The sequence below is a fragment of the Antechinus flavipes genome, chromosome 2 (genome assembly GCF_016432865.1).
Source record: "Antechinus flavipes isolate AdamAnt ecotype Samford, QLD, Australia chromosome 2, AdamAnt_v2, whole genome shotgun sequence".
Taxonomy (NCBI): Eukaryota; Metazoa; Chordata; class Mammalia; order Dasyuromorphia; family Dasyuridae; genus Antechinus; species Antechinus flavipes.
Window position 1 is genome coordinate 277,228,123 of NC_067399.1, and position 22,383 is coordinate 277,250,505.

Below are 22,383 nucleotides of genomic sequence, written 5' to 3' on the forward strand. Positions count from 1 at the left end.
AGAACAGCCATCTGCAGCTGTGGCAGTGAACAAAGCAGGAAGTGAAGTGGAGAACACTGAGGAGAAGCAGAGTTATAGCAAGATCTAGCTAACATCTCTAAGTACCTTCTCCAGCTGAAGGTCTATAGGAATGGTAGCAGCAATGGCGGGGGAGGCTTGAATACTAGCACAGTATTGCTCTGAGTTCCTAGGTTTGGGATTGTCTGCACACAAAGAAGGGTTTGACTGCTTTGTCTGGGAAAAATTTAGTATGTTCAGCTTCATTCCTCTCTAATAATATGATTAAAGTACTATATTCAAGAATGATGCTTTTGTGAATAATCTTCATTGAAATATAACAGAGATAGATGAGGGGGTGAAGAGTTGTACTCTCCTCCAGTACTTAAGAATCTTTCAAACTAAAAATCTGGTTGAATAAATTCACGTTATGCTCCTTAAGACCAAGGCATTTTATTTATTTATTTATTTATAATAATTATAACTTTTTATTGACAGAACCCATGCCAGGGTAATTTTTTTTTTACAACATTATCCCTTGCACTCACTTCTGTTCCGATTTTTCCCCTCCCTCCCACCACTTCCCCCTTTCCCCTAGATGGCAAGCAGTCCTATATGTGTTAGATATGTTGCAGTATATCCTAGATACAATATATGTGTGCAGAACTGAACAGTTCTCTTGTTGCATAGGAAGAATTGGATTCAGAAGGTAAAAATAACCTGGGAAGAAAAACAAAAATGCAAGCAGTTTATATTAATTTCCCAGTGTTCTTTCTTTGGGTGTAGCTGCTTCTGTCCATCATTTATCATTTGAAACTGAGTTAGATCTTCTCTTTGTCAAAGAAATCCTCCATCAGAATATATCCTCATACAGTATTGTTGTTGAAGTGTATAATGATCTCCTGGTTCTGCTCATTTCACTTAGCATCAGTTCACGTAAGTCTCTCCAAGCCTCTCTGTATTCATCCTGCTGGTCACTTCTTACAGAACAATAATATCCCAGAATATTCATATACCACAATTTACCCAACCATTCTCCAATTGATGGGCATCCATTCATTTTCCAGTTTCTAGCCACTACAAACAGAGCTGCCACAAACATTTTGGCACATACGGGTCCCTTTCCCTTCTTTACTATCTCTTTGGGATATAAGCCCAGTAGTAGCACTGCTGGATCAAAGGGTATGCACAGTTTCATAACTTTTTGGGCGTAATTCCAGATTGCTCTCCAGAATGGTTGGATTTGTTCACAACTCCACCAACGATGCATCCGTGTCCCCGTTTTCCCGCATCCCCTCCAACATTCATCATTATTTTTTCCTGTCATCTTAGCCAATCTGACAAGTGTGTAGTGGTATCTCAGAGTTGTCTTAATTTGCATTTCTCTGATCAATAGTGATTTGGAACACTCTTTCATATGAGTGGAAATAGTTTCAATTTCATCATCTGAAACTTGTCTGTTCATATCCTTTGACCATTTATCAATTGGAGAATGGCTTGATTTCTTATAAATTTGAGTCAATTCTCTATATATTTTGGAAATGAGGCCTTTATCAGAACCTTTAACTGTGAAAGTTTGTTGCTTCCCTTCTAATCTTGTTTGCATTAGTTTTGTTTGTACAAAGGCTTTTTAATTTGATGTAATCAAAATTTTCTATTTTGTGATCAATAATGGTCTCTAGTTCATCTTTGGTCACAAATTTCTTCCTCCTACCCAAGTCTGAGAGATAAACTATCCTATATTCCTCTAATTTATTTACAATCTCATTCTTTATGCCTAAATCATGGACCCATTTTGATCTCATCTTGGTATACGGTGTTAAGTGTGGGTCCATGCCTAATTTCTGCCATACTAATTTCCAGTTATCCCAGCAGTTTTTGTCAAATAATGAATTCTTATCCCCAAAATTAGGATCTTTGGGTTTGTCAATCACTAGATTGCTATAGTTGACTATTTTGTCTTGTGAGCCTAACCTATTCCACTGATCAACTAATCTATTTCTTAGCCAATACCACATGGTTTTGGTGACTGCTGCTTTATAATATAGTTTTAGATCAGGTACAGCTAGGCCACCTTTTTTTATTTTTTTTCATTAATTCCTTGAGATTCTTGATCTTTTGTTCTTCCATATGAATTTTGTTATTTTTTCTAGATCATTAAAATATTTTCTTGGAAGTCTGATTGGTAATGCACTAAACAAATAGATTAGTTTAGGGAGTATTATCATCTTTATTATATTTGCTCAGCCTATCCAAGAGCACTTAATATTTTTTCAATTATTTAAATTTGACTTTATTTGTGTGGAAAGTGTTTTGTAATTTTGCTCATATAATTTCTGACTTTCCTTTGTAGATCGATTCCTAAACATTTTATGCTGTCGGCAGTTATTTTGAATGCAATTTCTCTTTGTATCTCTTGCTGTTGGATTTTGTTGGTGATGTATAAAAATGCTGAGGATTTATGGGGATTTATTTTGTATCCTGCAATTTTGCTAAAGTTATGAATTATTTCTAATAGCTTTTTAGTAGAATCTCTGGGGTTCTCTACGTGTACCATCATATCATCTGCAAAGAGTGATAGTTTGGTTTCCTCATTGCCTATTCTAATTCCTTTAATCTCTTTCTCGACTCTTATTGCCGAGGCTAGTGTTTCTAATACAATATTGAATAATAATGATGACAGTGGGCAACCTTGCTTCACTCCAGATCTTACTGGGAAAGGTTCCAGTTTTTCCCCATTGCACATGATGCTTACTGACGGTTTTAAATATATGCTCCTGACTATTTTAAGGAATAGTTCATTTATTCCTATATTCTCAAGTGTTTTTATTAAGAATGGGTGTTGGATTTTATCAAATGCTTTTTCTGCATCTATTGGGATGATCATATGGTTTTTGTTAGTTTGGTTATTGATATAGTCAATTATGCTAATAGTTTTGCTAATATTGATCCAGCCCTGTATTACTGGTATAAATCCTACTTAGTCATAGTATATTATCCTGGGGATGATTTTCTGTAATCTTTTTGCTAATATTTTATTTAAGATTTTAGCATCAGTATTCATTAAGGAGATTGGTCTATAATTCTCTTTCTCTGTTTTCAACCTACCTGGTTTAGGTATCAGTACCATGTCTGTGTTGTAAAAGGAATTTGGTAGGACTCCTTTAATCCCTATTTTTTTCAAATAGTTTATATAGCATTGGAGTTAATTGTTCTTTAAATGTTTGGTAGAATTCACATTAAATCCATCTGGTCCTGGGGATTTTTACTTAGGAAGTTGGTTAATAGCTTGTTCTATTTCTTTTTCTAAAATGGGACTGTTTAGCATATTTACTTCTTCTTCTGTTAATCTGAGCAAGCTATATTTTTGAAGGTATTCTTCCACTTCATTTGTCAAATTTATTGGCATAAAGTTGGGCAAAGTAGCTCCTAATTATTGCTCTAATTTCCTCTTCATTAGTGGCGAGTTCTCCCTTTTCATTTTTAAGATTAACAAATTGATTTTCCTCTTTCCTTTTTTTAAATCAGATTTACTAAGGATTTGTCTATTTTGTTGGTTTTTTCATAGAAACAACTCTTAGTTTTATTAATTAATTCAATAGTTTTTTTACTTTCAATTTTACTGATCACTCCTTTTATTTTTAGAATTTCAAGTTTAGTGTTTGGGGGGTTTTTCTAGCATTTTTAGTTGCAAGCCCAATTCACTGACCTTCTCTTTCTCTATTTTATGCAAGTAGGCCTCTAGAGATATGAAATTTCCCCTTATTACCACTTTGGCTGCATCCCACACATTTTGGTATGACATCTCATTATTGTCATTTTCTTGGGTGAAGTTATTAATTATGTCTTTGGATTTGCTGTTTCACCTAATCATTCTTTAGTATGAGATTATTTAGTTTCCAATTATTTTTTGGTTTATTTTCCCCTGGCTTTTTGTTGAATATAATTTTCATTGCATCATGGTCTGAAAAGGATGCATTTACTATTTCTGCCTTACTGCATTTGAGTTTGAGGTTTTTATGTCCTGATATATAGTCAATTTTTTATAGGTTCCATGAACTGCTGAAAAGAAAGGGTACTCCTTTCTGTCTCCATTTAGTTTTCTCCAGAGATCTATCATATCTAACTTTTCTAGTATTCTATTTACCTCTTTGACTTCTTTCTTATTTATTTTATGATTTGATTTATCTAATTCTGAGAGTGCAAGGTTGAGATCTCCCACTATTATAGTTTTACTGTTTATTTCTTCTTGCAGCTCTCTTAATTTCTCTTTTAAGAATTTAGATGCTACATCACTTGGTGCATATATGTTTAATATTGATATTGCTTCATTATCTATGCTACCCTTTAGCAAGATATAGTGCCCTACCTTATCTCTTTTAAATAGATCAATTTTTGCTTTTGCTTGATCTGAGATCAGGATGGCTACCCCTGCTTTTTTGACTTCACCTGAAGCATAGTAGATTCTGCTCCAACCTTTTACCTTTACTCTGTATGTGTCTCACTGTTTCAGGTGTGTTTCCTGTAAACAACATATTGTAGGATTCTGGCTTTTAATCCATTCTACTAACCGCTTCCTCTTTATGGGGGAGTTTACCCCGTTCACATTTATGGTTAAAATGACCAATTCTGTATTACTTGCCATATTGTTAACCCCTGTTTATGCTTTTCTCCCTTCTTTCCCCTTTACCTCCCTCCCCAGTATTAAACTTGTGAGTGCCACTTGCTTCTCACAGCCCTCCCTTTTTAGTATTCCTTCCCCCTCTTACAGTTCCTCCCCTTATCTTACTCCTTTTCCTCACAGTTTCTGCATTCCCTTCCACTTAGCTTATTCCTTCCCTTTTCACTTTTCCCTTCCCACTTTTCAATGAGGTGGAAGAAATTTCACCATAACTTGAACATGTCTAAAATTTTTCTCTTAAAACCAATTCTGATGGCAGTAAGATACCCACTATATTCACCCCCCTCCATTCTTTCTCTCAGATATAATAGGTTTCCTTTGCCTCTTCATGAGATGTAATACCCACACTTTACCCTTTTTCTGGTACAATGCCCTTTCCACCTCTAGTTTCTATAACAAGGTATACATGTATTCTTTATACATCTTTATAGTAGAAATATAGTTCCCAAGATTTCTTTTTACCTTTTAAGGTTTCTCTTGAGTTCTATATTTGTAGATCAAACTTTTTGTTAAGTTCTGTTTTTTTCATCAAAAATAGGTGAAATTCGCTTATTTCATTGAATGTCCATCTTCTTCCCTGGAAAAAGATGCTCATTCTGGCTGATTAGGTTATTTTTGTCTGCATACCGAATTCCTTAGCCTTTCAGAATATCATATTCCAGGCCCTTCGTTCTTTTAATGTGGATGCTGCTAGATCCTGGGTGATCCTTACTGTGGCTCCTTTATATTTTAAATGGTTTTTTCTAGCCACTTGCAGTATTTTTTCCTTTGTCTGAGGGTTCTGGCATTTGGTCATTATATTTCTTGGTGTTTTGATTTTAGGATCCCTTTCAGTAGGTGATTGATGAATTCTTTCAATGTCTATTTTACCCTCTGTTTCTATGACTTCTGGTCTCTTTGATAATTTCCTGGAAAATAGTGTCCAGGCTCTTTTTTTCATCATATTTTTCTGGGAGTCCAATAATTCTCAGATTGTCTCTCCTAGATTTATTTTCCAGGTCTGTTGTTTTCCCAAGAAGGTATTTGACATTTTTTCCATTGTTTGATTTTTTTTTTTGGTTTTGCTTGATTGATTTTTGTTTCCTCAAGTCATTCAATTCCATTTGTTCTATTCTGATTTTCAATGAAGTATTTTCTTCACTCATTTTTTAAATATCTTTTTCTAATTGTCCAATTGAGTTCTTTTGTTCTATGGAATTTTTTTCCATTTCACCAATTTTATTTTTTAGAAAGCTATTTTCTGTTTCCAGTTCACTAATCCTATTTTTCAAGGATTTGATTTCTTTATCCACTCTGTCTTTAAATGAGTGGGATGACTTCTCCAGACTCTCTTGCCAAGCCTCCCTCTCCTTTTCCCATTTTTCTTCTAGCTCTCTTGAGAGAGCCTTTTTAATTTCTTCTATGAGAGTCATATGTGCTGAGGAACAGATGATCTCCTCCTTTGGGGATTCACCTGGAGACAGTGTGTTTTTAGTCTCCTCAGGGTTTAGAGTCTGCTCTCTATCCGTATAGAAGCTGTCAAGGGTTAAGGTCCTTTTCAATTTTTTGCTTATTTTGTCAGAGAAGAATCAAAGACAAACTAGCAAAGAAAAAAAGAAAAAAAAATCCAAATAGAGTCTGCTTTTTTTGGGGAAGGGGCTGGGTGGTGTTACCGTGCTTCCTCTACAGACTTCAGGGGCAGCAGCGAGGCACTAGCCAGACTGTGCTGCGCTTCGCTCTGAGACTCCAAGAGCATGCTGAGACACTGTGGGGGAGGAGTGGCCAGGTCCCAAGAGACTCCAGCTGTTCCGGGTTGTATTCTTCACCCCCAGTGTTTTTAGCTTCTCTGCTGACCCGCTGCCAGGGCAAACTATCCAATCCTGCAACAAAGCTCCCCCCGCAGGGACGGCTGAGATCACACCCCACCCCCTCTCCAGTCTGCTTGGCTGTGAGCTGCCTGCCGAGCTCTTGCTGCCGCTGCCTGCCCTCAGCCTGGGCCTGATCTAAAACCTTCCCTGCCCTTGAGCAAAAACAGACCTTTCCTGGCAAATTTCAAGGATGTCTTCTCTTGGTAATTATTTGTGGGTTTTTTTCAGTCAAGCATTAATTCAGAGGCTTGTAATGAGATGGATTCTGAGAGAAAACGTGGAGCTTCTGCAGCTGTGTGCCTCCTCTCCACCATCTTGGCTGGAAATCCCAGACCAAGGCATTTTAATCTGGGGTTGAGATATTTCCAGGGTCCATGAAATTGGGTGGGAAAAAAATTAAATGCATTTTATTGCATATATTCAAAAACATAATTCTGAAAATGGTCCCTAGACTTCACCAGATTGCCAATCACCAACACTCTGTAGTGGTTAAGATTAGGGGTTTGGATTAGTTGATTTTGAAGATCCTTTTCACCTTTTAAAATTCAATGATTCTAAGAGATAATGTCCTACTGGAAGGGTAAATACTACTGGATCCTGATTCTTGGGGTAAAAGTCTAGATACTAGTAAGAAAATGATCACTTCCCTTAGTTCCTATTATTCTTTAAATTCCGACTTACCCTCTGCTTATCTGGGTCCACAAAACGGATTCCAAAATAGTCTTTTTCAAGTAAGTTCAAGTGGTGGCAAAGAAGGTCAAACAGGTACTGGCCTTTGGCATCTCTCTGCAAAGAAAGGACATGTAATTGAGAGATGGTTGGACACTTTCAACACAATCCCAGATTGATCTTGCTAGCTCAATTCATTTCAATACTTTAATTCAACAACATTTGCTAAGTACTACTATGCAAGGAAGAGTGCTAGGAGCTAAGGATATAAAGAAGGTAAATTACATTTGTGCCTACCCTTAAAGAATTTGATACTTGAGTTAGATGAAGCACAAAAGATAAGACAAGACATAACACAAGACATCAATCTATGTTCTTGTCCCCAGCTACCAGTAAATCTTAATTCATTTAGTCCAATGTCCTTTTTTGATGTCATACTGGTCTATATCTAACAGTGCACAGGTTAATATACATACTTTCCTTTGTCCTACATTAGAGAGTAAGAATAGAGAATTATCCTAATGGAGTGACATGGGACCCTTAGAAGAGTATGTATAGTAAGATTTAGACTGATAGAGAGTAAAGACTAAGGGAAGGACACTTACAGGAGTGGGTAGAATAGGAGGGTTAAGGAAAGAAGATAAAGTAACAGGGATAGGGTAAAAAGAGAAGCTGAAAAAAAATAGTGAGTAAAAATAAGATGCAGGGAAATTCACAAATAGTAATTATAACTTTGAATGTGAATGGGATGAACTCACTCATAAAACTGAAAAAAACTGATAAACAGAAGTATGTATAATGATTTTACATATATACGCATATATGTGTAAATGTATTTTATATATGTATATATAAATACACACATAAACATATTTGTGCCTAATGATAGCCATCTCTGAGGGGAGGGCAAGAAATCTATACAACAACTTTATTATATATTTAAAAGGAATAACAAGTTGTACAGAACAGATCTGCAGTTTCATATGCAATCATCTTTTTTCATTATACTATGTTATGGAAATGGTTGTTTTATTCCATAAATTAAAAATAAAGAAATGAAAAAATAGAAATGTGAATTATATGACTCAAACCATTATTGTGTTAATGACTTTCAGTTCACTTCAAATGATACATCTACATGAAGGCTTTCTTCATTCCTATACTACAAATACTTCCCTCATTCCCAATTAACTTTGTATTTATGGGTGCATGTTGCTTTCCCTAGTAGAAACATGAGTTCCTTAAGTGCAGGGAATGCTTCATTTCTGTCTGTATTTCTAAACACATTAAAATGCAATTGGGAAATATTTAACAAAATCAATAAAGAAAATAAAACAAATAATATTACATTTAAAAACTACTATCCTTAGAGGTCCTTACCTCTATTTCTATTTGAGTTTGATATCAGTAGCCTAGAGAAAAGACAAGTTTTTGGAAAGATCAAGAATGACTTTTCCAGGAGTATCTAGATAATATACATCAAAGACTCATGTCTTCCTGGATATGAGCCAAGCTTGGAATTGATGATACCATTGCAATATATTATACAAAATATATTCAAATAAATATCAGTTAATTGAGGAAGGAGATAATTATTAGCAACTAGCTGAGGGAGATCAAGAAGGCATTATGAAGGACACAGAAGTTAAGTGCTTATTCTCAACAGCAAAATGCTTACTCCCATCTCCCTGAGGGTAATGAAATCTCAACATTTGCAAAAGACATTTTTTTCTCAATAGTATTTAATTTTTCCAAATACTTGTAAAGATAGTTTTCAACATTTTTGTTAAGACTTTGTTTTCTGAATGTTTCTACCTCCCTCTTTTATATCCTCCCTCCCTAAGTGAGCAAGTAATCTGATATGTGCTATTCTATTACATATTTGTCATGTTGGAAAAGAAAAATCAGACCAAAATGGAAAAAAAAGCAAGAGAAAGAAAAAACAAGCAAACAAACAAAAAACAGTGAAAATACTATGCTTTTATTCCCCTTCAGCCTCCATAGATTCCTCTCTGGATATGAATGGAATTTTCCATCCCAAGTCTACTGGAATTGGCTTGAATCACTGCATTGCTGAGAAGAGTCCAGTCATAATCTTGTTACTTTGTGTAATGTTCTTTTGGTTCTTCTCACTTTACTCAGCGTCAGTTCATGTAAGTCTTTCCAGGATTTTCTGATATCAGCCTGTTCATCATTTCTTATAGAACAATAGTACTCCATTTCATTCATATACCACAATTTATTCAGCCCTTCTCCAGCTAATCAGCATCCACTCAATTGGAAAAAACTTTTTGTAAGAGGAAGACAGCTCCTCTCCTCCTCCTTCTTCTTGGAATGTGCATGCAAGAATAATTTTTGACTTGCTGCAATTAATTTTGAGAGGCTAAAGTTCCTTTCTGAAATATATATAAATAAATTTAAAATGGCTCCTGTTACCTGCCAGGCACAAGGAAAGAATAATTCTTTAACAGAATTCATGTGTGGAAATTGGAAATGGGGTGGTTAAACTGGCATCTCAGATATTCTGCTGAAGTTTTTAAATGATATATCCTCAGAACTTCACTTCCTTGTCTGGGACAGAACTCTGGCTTAAAACTAACCAGAAGCATCAGACACAGAAGCAGAAAATGCACTTTGCTGCCATAAAAAGGGGAAGAGGATTACTGTAGACAAAAAGTCATTGCTTACACTTTTGATTGCATGCCAGCCAATCCTGTCCAGGTAGTGAACTACCTGGTTCACTATCCCTACCTCTGGTCTTCTTCCTGGTCACCTTCCTTCCCCTTCTGGATTTTCTATTTCCATTTTAGATCCTTTGATGTTGTCCTTCTGAAATATGCTGATTCCTGATCTAGTACACTCTGATTTACAGTCACAGAGATCCCATTTGGGGATCTTCCAGAAGGAAGGTGTTTTCTTTCATCCTTGTGATTGCCTAAGAACAAACCATGTGGACTTGTGATGGAAAGGATTATTTGCATCCAGAAAGACTACTATGAAAACTGAATGTGGATTACAACATAGTATTTTTATCTTTTTTGTTGTTGTTTGCTTGCTTTTTTTTCTTTCTCATTTTTCCTTTTTGATCTGATTCTTCTTGTGCAGCATGATAACTATAGAAATATGTTTAGAAGAATTGCACATGTTTAACATATATTGGATTACTTGCTATCTAGGGGAGGCGGTGGAGGGAAGGAAGGGAGAAAAATTTGGAACACAAGATTTTGCAAGGGTGAATGCTGAAAACTATCTTGGCATATATTTTGAAAATAAAAAAAACTATTTTAAAAAAGTTTCCCTTATGGAGGATGCATGAACAGAAACTTTGAATATATTCAGCACATATTATTTCTCAGAGTTCACTTATCTCAAGGAAAAAGAGAGCAAGAGTATTCCACAACCTCTGGATTTGTTGCGGAATGTCTACCAACATAGAACATAAAGCCTGTAATACTTTTTCAAGAGTTACTATGAGAAAAATTTTTCACCCTGGTAGCCAACCTGGTGGTGAGCCCCTTCCAACTTAACTAGGATTTCCAGATGATGGACGTATATAATTTTGTAGGACTTATCCTGTCTTTGACATCCTGTTTGACCCTGGACAAGTTCCTTAATAATTCAATGAAAATAATAAATTATATTGATATATAAAATTTATACATAAAATATAAATTACATGAAAATAAAATACATGTAAAAAAATAAAAAATAACAAAAAATAAATAAAAAATACATGTAAAAATACATGTCACAAGACATTTATATAGTACAAAGCCACTATATTCCAAAGCACTTTACAATTTACAATATACCAACCTTGGGAGGTAGATGATATTATTATCCCCACTTTACAGATGAAGAAACTGAGGTACACAAAGGCTAAGTGACTTTTCCAGAGTCACAGAGCTAATAAGTAACTGAAATCACATATGAACTTGGATCTTTCTGACTCCAGCTCCAGTGTCCCATTGAGCCACATAACTGAATCTAACGTATATGTAAAATATAAAAGTTAGACTAGATGGCCTCTTGAGTTCCCTGAGGCCATGAAGCTATGATTCTAAGAGTTATCAGAACTCATGTTCTATACATTCAGGCTCACCATATGTTATCGTCTCTCCCAGCCCCCAATACACATAAGTTAAACTCTCTCTTTGTTCTTACTACATGATATGCCATTTCCAATTCTCCCCGCTCCAGAATGACAGTAGAAATTGTTCCATTCTCTGTATCTGTATCCCCGGTACCTCACTTCATTAACTGACACACAGAAGATATTTAATATATATTTGCTGACTGATGGTACTTCACCAACATGTTCTTTGAGAATGCAGAATCATTTATAATTCCATGAATAATGATGCAGGAAGATAGTGGTGATGATCATGTTTTTCTTTAATATTTAAGGGAAATATCCCACAACCTAAATATTGTCAGATCTTCAGCTTCTTATTATTCATTAATCATTTCATGACTCTTTATGAAGTTCTCTTATTTCTAACAAGCATAATTACTTTCCTTCCCATTTAGAGGCAACTAGGTGGTGCAGTGGATGGAGTCAGGAAGATTCACCTTTCTGAGTACAAAACTGGCCTCAAATACGTCCTAGTTGTGTGACCCTAGGCAAGTCACTTAACCCTGTTTGCCTCAGTTTCCTCATCTGTAAAATGAGCTGGAGAAGGCAACAACAAATCATTCCAATAGCTTTGCTAAGAAAACCCCAAAAGGGGTAATGAAGAGTCAGACATAGCCAAAACAATCGAACAACAATATTCCCACTTGCTGGAAGATCAGTGTAACTGAAAGCTTTGAGAAAGCTTGCTTGGTAGATTTATGGAGAAAGAAACTGCTATTTTTCTTTGTTCTACTTTCTAACTCCAGAATCTCTCAAAGGTGCTAGGACCTGCGGGACAAGATAAGGGCTCTTCCATGTTGCTCATTTAGTGTTATTTAAAGCTAACAGAATAATTAAGGAAATGACAGGAGAACCAATTCACAATACTAAGTCCATCCTCTCTCCCTCAACACAAACATGCAATATGTGCCTTTTGTAGCCTTGGGAAGAGGGAGGAAACACTCAGCAGAATCACAAGAGCTCAGAGCAGTGATGGATGGCAATACTGTAGCGGTCTCAATTTCTTGGGAGTTCTAACTCCCTTGTCTCATTCAGCACTAGCCTGACATTCCTTGGGACATAAGAGAGAGTAATTTTTATCTCATACTGTATTTTTATGAGACTTTCCAAACATTCACTTTGATTCAATATGATCTCACAAACATTTGTTTTTCCCAAATATTTTATTTCCCCTCAATTACATGTTAAAGCAATTTTTTAATATTTGTAAAAAAAAATTAAGTTCCAAATTCTCTCCTTCTTGCCCTTCCCCTTCTTGAAACTGTAAGCAATGTGATATATGTATACCAAAGTAATCATGTAAAATGCATTTCCATATTAGTCATGTTCTCACAAACATTTATTAAGCAGCTAATATGCACAGGAAAGGGGCTATTTTATTTTCTGGTTTTGTATCCTCAGTGCCTAGGACAGTGTCTTGCACATTGCAGGGACTTCATAAATGCTTGCGGATTGATTGGCTGTACTCTCCTATGCACTGGGGAGAAAACAATAGAATGAGATAGGTTCTGAGCTCTCAATCTTAGTTTAAAATCAAATAGAATTTTTAAAAAATTTACTTATAGTTTATTAGAGACAAGGTTTTGCTCACAAGTAACTGTGATACATAGGAGAACTAAAGTGTAAAGGAGTCCAGCAAAATACTATGGGAATTCTGAGGAGGGAAAGTTTTGAAAGATGGGGCAGGGGAAAGTCAGGATAGTACCTTCCACATTGAAGGGTGCGGTGGAATATTTGCATATAATTTTTTGGCTCTCTTTTTATAGCAGAGAAGAGGTCTGAATTTTTTATTTTGCTTTTATGGGGTGTTTACAGCATATTATTGTAAAATTTGGGTTAAGGATTTGGTTATAGGCTCTATGTCACCTGTTAGCTTTCACATGTCATCTGTGGCTTCCACAAAATTACCTCCCAAATTCCCATTTAATTTCTTATGCTGAACTGAAGCAAAACTATGATAGAGAAAGTCGTGATGTGGAAGGAGTAACTATATTTGAATTGAACCTTGAAGGAAGGGATTTTAAAAACTGGAAATTCTTAAAGATTTCTGTGTTTCAGAGAATTATACCATGGATGATAGGTTCTGAAGCAGGGATAACCTTCTATGAATTAGGTGTGCCTCATCACAAGGTGTGCACAGGAAATGTCTAGGTGATTCCCCTCTCTTACTAGGATGTTTCCATCTTTTTTTTCTGTAGTCACCACAAACTCTCTGTTGTGTGCTGCATGTCAGTATCATTGATTATATAGAAGAAACACACAACTGAACTGACAGGTGAGGGGGGACTTAATTACAAGGCCATTCGGAGCAAAGGCAAACTGAAATGAAGAAATAAAATCGGGTTTTAATGCAAAATCAATCTGGTGATTTTTTAAAAAAATACATTTTTATAATAATCCTGGTTCTTGAACCATTGTGATAAGAAGTTAAATAGGCTTGACTTTGTCCTACAGAGCAGAGGTGTCATACTCAAAGAAGTAAGGCCCAAGACAGATTAAAATGCAATTGGGAAACATGTAGCAAGATAAAAAAAAATACAGCACAACACAGATAACTATAATTTGTGGTTTTCTAAATTAATCTGTAACCTTCAGGGATTTGTTTCTATTTGAATTTTACACACTGTTAAATAACTATTACAAACTGAAAGTCTTTATAGAGTTGGATTTCTTAAATCTTTTTTTGGGGGGATAGGAATCCCCTTCTCAGTATGATAAAGCCAAGGGATATCTCAATGTTTTTAAATAGATAAAACAAAATACCTAGGATTACAAAAGAAGTTAATACTACTGACATGGAATTACAAATTTTAAAAAATTCATGGGCATATTAAGATTCCTATTTATACATAATAGAGAAATATTTCACATGATCACACATATAATATATCAGAGTGCTTATTGTCTTAGGGAGAGAGAAAGGAAGGGAGGGAAAGAGAATATTTGAAATTCAAAATGAAAGAAAATTAATGTTAAAAATCATTTCTTATGTAATTGGGGAAAATAAAATACTACCTTTTTATTTTTATTTTTTAAGGAATTCTTGTTATAAAAAAATGAAAAAAATGAGGGGGCAAGGAAAAGTAACTGCACTGCAGGCTTCTCTTGTTGTTGTGGACCTAAATAAGCAGAATATGTGTAGGCAGAAGAGGTTCATCTCAATTCTGGATATGGAGGAAGAAAGGAAGGACCTGGAAATTTTATCTTTCTAAGCCTGAAACCAAAGATCTGAAGGACCAGTGACACTAACAATAGAAATAACCAATGGTTTTCAATTACTTGGCTTCATTTTCTGCCAGCATTTTGCTTCTCTATTCCTATTTAGCACTCAATTAAAGTTCTTTGTGGGTAAAATATTTCATCCTTTTGCTTAGCTGCTAAAGAACTCTCTCCTAAAGACAGGTGTGTTGCTGTTTGCCCACAAAATTCATGAATAGATGCTGTGTAAAAGGCCTTTAATGCCATAGAGAAAATCCACATTAATTCAGCTACTGGACAGAATTCTATATTTGAGCTCCTCAGAGATGTATGAAGCCATTTCTTATGTAAATGGTCCCTGTCTTTGGACTGGATTACTGCTTTTCTGAGTCTTAGCAGTCTGTTGGAAAGAAAATGCTCAAGATACAAAAACTAGAAGCGCAGCTCCAAGAATATACACACTGTCCCATATTTTCCTAACTTTGGTGTCATTTTTTTTCTTTTTTAACCAAAAAAATGGCCCCTGATGGGAGGGAACACCTGCCAAGCTCTTGGCCCTGAAGCACATTTTTCTTGCTGAGTTGTAAACCAACACAATTTGTTCTGGAATTGCTGAGGCGGCAGCTAGAATGGCGGCCAGAGCACGCAGGAAAAAGCCAAGCAGTTCACTCTCATGTGAAATCTGGAAAAATCTCTCTGCAAAGCATTCCTCTTCCTCAGTGTCAGGATACAAACCCTGTTCATTCTCAGGCGCATAAGCCTTCTGGGTTGTGACTGCAGCCCACCCAAAGGGAGAGCGTCACGTTCTCCACCTGAGTATCCACACCTTGCAGGGCTCTATGGACATTGGAAATAGTTGTTGAAGAACAGGATTGATGTCCAGAGGGGAAAGTTGCCTATTTAAGCATCTGCAGCAATTAAAGCCAACTAATACTTCGACAGCTTCTGCTCTTTTTGTCCCAACAAAAGTAACTGGCTTATAGTTCCACGTGCCAGCTGTAGTACCTTCGGGTGTCCTGGCAGCTTTACCATCACTGGTCATAAAACTGATTTAATTCCTTGCTCTATAATGTTATATACAAAGAAAACTATAACCAGAGAGAGATAATCTCATTTTATCTTGGGCACTGGAGGTCACTGTGTCCATGTGAAAGTCATCGTGAGCAGTGACAGGAGAGTAGAACGACTCTTTGTGACTCCATTTGGGCTTTTCTTGGCAGAGACTGGTTTCCCATTTCCTTCTCCAGCTCATCTGACAGATGAGGAAATGGAGGCAAACAGGATTAGGTGACTTTCCCAAGTACTAAGTGTCTGAGGGCAAGGCTCATGATGATGAGTCTTCCTGATTCCAGATTTAGCACTCTATTCACTGTACCACCTAGCTGTCTTAGCTGCCCTAGGCCTCTATAAAATGAAGTTTCTGAAGTCCCATCTAGCTCTAAATTTATAATCCTATGATCCATAACTAAATCATTATGAACAGCCAATACCAGATCAGAAAAAAGGGCAATAAAAGACACACTGAGCAGAAACATTAAATTCTCCTACACATTTCACAAGTTGGCTGTCAGAAGGAGGGCTTGCCCTATTCATAATGATGAATGTCTGAAGAGCTGGTGCTTTCTTATTCCTAAGTGGACTCCTTATACTTGGAAGCAATTACAGAGAAGAATAAAAATCAAATCCAGTTTGAAGAAAAGCCTATCACTTGCATTTCAAACATTCTCCCTTGCCTTTCCCAAGGTGAGGTTTAGAATTGTTTCACAATAAGATGCCTCATCCAAAACTCATCATTGTTTCTTGCTATTGATTTAGTAAGTTTTTGTTGTGATTTTCCAGCCTATGCTGAATTTCTCTGTGGACTAACCACATAACAGCTGCAAGATTACTGAAAAATCAGCCAGGCTGTTACAAAACACTCATTATACTCTGTGTGTGTGTGTGTGTGTGTGTGTGTGTGTGTACATATTTGTACACATACACATATAGACATACGAAATGCAAACACTGCTGTGTTGAGAGAAGAATATTGCTTATTCCCACACTTGAGGGTAAATACATTCTCTATGCAAACAGAGCCAGTCTGATGATTCATTTTATTGTCCTGTCTTCTAAAAAAAGTAAAAAATACAAATTATTTGTTTGGAAAACCTGGTCATTCTTTCTCTTGTTATAATGAATAGGCTATAAACTAGCATCAGAAAGCCATCAAATCCAACAAAGGATCACTCTATGCTTGCCACAGAAAAGAAGTAACCTTTTCTTCCCTCCCTAATTCACTATTCCCTAGACCTTTACATTAAAAGGTAGAGTATTTTTGCTAGCTTAGTATCTGTTTGTGCAACTGAACTTAAGAATTGCATGCATAACATGATTCACTGTTCAAAGGGTGATGGACTAGAGGACTGAATAAAGCATATGTTTTCAAACATAAACAACATTGATTTTGTTTGCTTCACTATATCTATCTGTTGCAAGGGAGGACTTCTATTTGCTGAGGTGAGGGATTTATGGATAGTGTCAATGATGCAAAAAAGAAAGAAAACAGCATTATTGAAACATTAAAAATACATAGAAAAGAACAGAAGAAAAGTAAGATGGGGTACAAACAAGCAAAGTAAAAAATTGTATTTGCGGAGGTTTCACATAAGATTTAAAAGGTTCCCATGCTAGAAAAAGTTCAAATAGAGTCTTAGCAACAGACTATGTTGGCTTCCTAAGGAATGGTTAAGTAAAATATAAGAGCATTCATCACCAGTAGTCTGGCCACTAAGTGATGAATTCTTCAGTCATGGCAACTCATGAACCAAAGTAAAATACAAAATGGTCCTCAGCTTTGTGGGGTCCCTTTTTAATTCTGCAGTGATGTTGGCCAAGTAGAGAAAAGGAGACAGGTGGTGCTGAGCCACATGGTTTTCTGACTGTTTTATAAACATTAATTTAGCTTATTGTTCTGCACAGGTGAGATTTTTGATTAATGAGCAATGATTAGTGGACCTTCTATTGGAAGAAACGAATCATATAAATCTTGACATTTTCACCACTAATAAAACAAGACAAAAGGACATTGCCGATAAGGAGAGAAATGTCTCACAAGTTCTCATTGGCCAGACAAACAAAGGAGTTAGTGGAGTTTTTTTAGTTGTGTGTTCAAAGACAACAATAAACAGCACAGGGTAGGATACTTGGTCATTTTGTGTTGATTGTAGTACTCCTAATGAACACTGAAAACCGCCCTAAATAAACAAACCCAAAACTTTACACTGAAAATAACTTCAGTTTGAACATCACATTTTTAGAGGATAAGATATACCCAAGAACTCTATAATTCCCAAAAGTTAAATAATAAAGATGATAATAATTACAGCTGATATTTAAATATATGTATTTTAACACACACACACACAAATTTGTATAGATGGGTTCTTTATCTCTCTCTCTGATGACTGTAGGATACAGACCTATTAACCAATGGGTCAAAGGGTATGCAGTTTAATACCTTTTGGGGGCATTGTTCAAAATTACTTTCTAGAACAGCTAGACCAATTCACAGTTCTACCAACAGTGCATTAATGTATATTTTCTTCCATAATCCCTCTAGCATTTAAATTTTTCCTTTATTGTTTCATTTTTAAGTTCCTTTACTGCCAATATGACAGGTATGAGGTGGAACTTCAGAGTTGTTTTAACTTGCATGTCTATAATTATTAGTGATTTAGAACATTTTTTGTGGTTTTTGATAGCTTAGATTTCTTCCTCTGAAAACTTCCTGTTCCTATCCCTTGACCATTTATTAATTGGGGGATAACTTTTATTCTTAAAAATTTGAATCTTTTCCCTATATATCTCAGAAATGGAACTTTTATCATAAAAACTAGCTATTACCCTCCACTTACCTGCTTCTCTACTAACTTTGGCTGATTTTGTTTGTGCAAAAACTTTCCTTATTTAATTAAAATTGCCATTTTACCATCTGTGATCTTCACTGCCTTTTAAAAAAATAATATTTTATTTTTTCCAATTATATGTAAAGACAATTTTTAAACATTCATTTAAAACATTTTTGAATTCCAAATTTTCTCCCTTCCTCTCTCCCTGCCCTAAAATAATAAGCAATTTGATATAGGTTATATATGTGCAATTATGTAACATATTTTCATATTAGTCATGTTGTAAAAGAAGAAACAGTCCACATACATTGTTTAGTTATGTACTCTTTCCCTATCTATAAAGTGCCTGATTATCTTTTAAAGGAAAGGAAGCAACTATACGAGTAAAGATCAAAAGCAATATATAGATGCAGTATTAAAAAAGAGAGAAAGATGTTAAGTTGTACAATTAAAACAATGCCAACTGGAGCTCTTTAAATAAGGTATTTATGCTAAAAAGTATGGAAAATGGATCAAAACATGGATGTCAACACCAGTTCTAGACATTGCTAAAAAAAGTTAAAGAAATATAAATCATCATAATGAAGTGAACAAGAGAACCTAGAAATTGCTTTAGCCAGTAAATACTTGATCTCTTTCCCAACTAGGAAGATATGGCAGCCAAGGGCCACATCAGTTTGGAATATAAATTCATTTTATGAAGAAGAATAGTAGAAAATTAAGAGCAGCATCACATTATAAAACAATGAGAAGTAGTGGAGGGAAAAATAAATTAACAGAAAACCTGATGAGAGAGATGCCTACTAAAACATATCATCCTGTAGGCATTTAAGAATGAAACTGGGACAACAGACAGGTGAATAAAGAAAATGGTCTCTAAAGACTCTTATAACAAACTCTTTCCACATCAATGAAAATGCAGTCAACACATTTTTACCTAACATCATGGTCCCTGGAGAATTGAAGGAGGCAATAGATATGGCACTAGAAAACAAAGACAACAAACAGACAAAAACAGATGGGAAGAGTAGCTGGACTAAGCAGAGTGCAAACAGAGTACTAGAGATAGCAGTTTTAAGATCAATGATGAATGGTTTAAGATATCTCAAAAGAGAATATGCAAAAGACTTGGGGGCAATCTTAGATGTTTTTAAAATGACAAAATAAAGTTGATAAGCATTTATTAAGCACCAACTATGACAGAGGATACAAAGAAAGGCAAAGCCAAAAACTAACTCTCCAATCCCTGCCCTCAAGTAATTCAGTGTCTAATGGATAAGAGTACTGCAAATTCTTCTGTCACTTACTTTCACTTAGAATAGAGTCTAATGATTCAATTCAATTCAAGAAATATTTTGAAAGTGCCTACTTAAATTCAGAGTGCAGGTGAGGATACAAATATTAAAACAAATCCCCACTAACAAGAAGATTATACACTACTATTATAATGCACTTAATGATCACAAGCAAATTCTTCTCTGGATCCGAACACACAGCCAGCCCTGGCTATTATTGGAATGATGGCAGTTCTTGGGTATAGTTAAGAAGTCTGCAGAGGGGGCAGCTTGGTGGTGCAGTGTGCCGAGCATCAATCCTGGAATCAGGAGGAGCTCAGTTCCTTACTAGCTCTGTGACCCTGGGAAAGTCATTTAACTCTGATTGCCTTAACAATAACAACAAAAAAGAAAAGAAGTATTAGACCATGAGCATATACCTTGTCTACATTTTATAGGGATTTTTCCACTCCTTAACTCAATAAAAAGGGGCTGTATGTCACCTCCCCGAAAATTAAAGTGCCCATAGCTTCTTATGAAGTATTACTTGGCTCCTTAGAACCCAAGACATTTATTTCCAGATATCCTCTGAACACCCAGGAAAGGGCTGGCAAGAAGGGAGGGGAAATGAGCAGAATTCTATTTTAGAAGATGATCTACCTTTTAGTGCTTTGGCATTAATTAGAATGAAGAGAAAAGGCATTTGGCAAAGTATGTCTCATTAAATTAGCTCAGGGCTGCTATCCCTCATAAAAAAAGGTATAATTGCTTCTCTCTAGAGTTAATGCCACAAGAGCTAATTGTAGCCTCAGACTTTTTCTTTGGATTTCCCAGATGAATGCACATCAAGATAGCAGTTGTTGAGAGGGTAAGGAGGGAAGTCAAAACCCAAGACACAAGAGTTTCAAAACCTACTTGCTTGGTTCCAGGGCTTTCTCAGATCAGGCAGAGTTGGTCACTTAGCCACTGGAGAGAAGGACCAAAGAACAGGCAGTTAAGAACAGAGAGAGGAATCAATTTTTCTCACCACAAAATTTCAGATTTTTTTCTTCTTGAAAAAGGAAGGGATGGCAAGGTCTCTTGATAGTTTGCCATCCCAAAAGGATGAGTTCTAAGTTAGAGTATGACCACATATCCACTTGATAAGCCCCATTTACTAACGCCTATCTTCCCACTATACAGGAAGAGACTGTGTTATTCTAAGATTCTCCACTGAAGATTCCCAGGAAGAAAGTGATGTATCTGGAGGATAGGTATGAGAAATTTGCAAAAGTGTTTTTGGGCTTTGTTATCTGGGTAAAACAGAATGAGAAAGTAGAGACAAGACTCTGAGTAGCAGCTGGCCACATAGAAAAGAAACCAATAGTGAACCTGTAGTAGGTGGACTGCATTTTCCCAAATAACAAGACATATTCCAAACTCTCTGAATTCAACACTCTTTCTTATTCCAATGCCACCCTTGTGCAAATTGCATTGTCCTCTAGATCTTGGGGGAAGAGCTATAGGAATATCAACATGATAGAATTATTATTTCAGCCCCATCACAATCACCCACTTGTCAGCACTTTTTGCTTAGATGTGGTATTTAGCATACAAATCAAATGTTACCAGAAGGAACATTCTTCCCCTGAAAGATTTACATAGTCCACCTTTCATTTCTGTAGGCATTTTTATGTAATCATAGGTCTCAGCATCTTTTGATTAATAGAAGAACTAAATTTCTTCATGAAGTGACTTAAGTGGTTCGCAACATAGTGCCCTAAACCATCTCTGGTCCTACTAATCTGTCTTAGTAAAAGAATCTAAAGGGTCCATTATTTACAGAAGAAAGAAAGTACTTATGATAGCATTATAAGTTGAATTTTTATTGTCTTGGTACACTCAATGCTGCTTGTTTATTTTTCAGACAACAATACAACAAACAACTGACATAAAATATGGTATATTTCAAGGAGATGGTTTAAGTCCTTATAGTTTTACTTAGACTTAAATAATTATCAAATGAATGGATGCAAATGAATTATATGTTTATGGAAACAGGGGGGGTTATGATGGTAATATCAAGGTAATTCAATTCCACCAGAAAGATTAACATTAAGGAGCTTGAACTTGGTGAGCAATCTGAGTTATGCAAAGAAATGGTAGAAATGGTACAAGCTGTAAAACTTTACCTATCATCTAATAAGACTTGACTTGATGGTTAGAGTTATAAACCAAAAAGTTCATTATTTTTCATGGACTGACAGATAACAAATTCCTGAGAGCCCTCAAAGTATCCCTTAAGAACTCAAGCAATAAACTGAATTGGAATTGGAGCATCATCACAGACAGAATTGTTGCCTACAAGTACCTGGACATAATACTGATCCATAAACACTTAAGAACAACATATTAAAATCATGTTATTGTACCAAATATCCACAATCGCTAAGATATATGAAATGAAAAACTTTAGTAATATCTAGCAGAAGAAACTAAAATTATGTGAAAAGCGGAAAAGATATATATCATTCCTATCTTCTTGTCTGCTATTGGAGTTGTGCCAGAGATGCTTTTAGTGAATTTTCATTAGTTGAACTCACATCCTAATATTTTTATTCAGTGACAAAAAGCAGTTACTTTAAATACCTGTGCAATAGTTTACAGATCATTAGACATAAAAGTGTAATAGCAGGATAGGAATTTGTCATAG

General features: G+C 35.6%; 1 protein-coding gene across 1 annotated transcript in view; it reads right to left on the reverse strand.

Annotated features, from left to right (window-relative positions):
• Positions 1 to 22,383, reverse strand: part of FRMD5 (FERM domain containing 5) — a 374,150-nt gene that overhangs the window by 69,668 nt on the left and 282,099 nt on the right. The window contains exon 2 of the mRNA XM_051977225.1: positions 7,207 to 7,311. Coding sequence (XP_051833185.1) covers positions 7,207 to 7,311 — 105 coding nt within the window. The remainder of the gene's footprint in view (positions 1 to 7,206; positions 7,312 to 22,383) is intronic.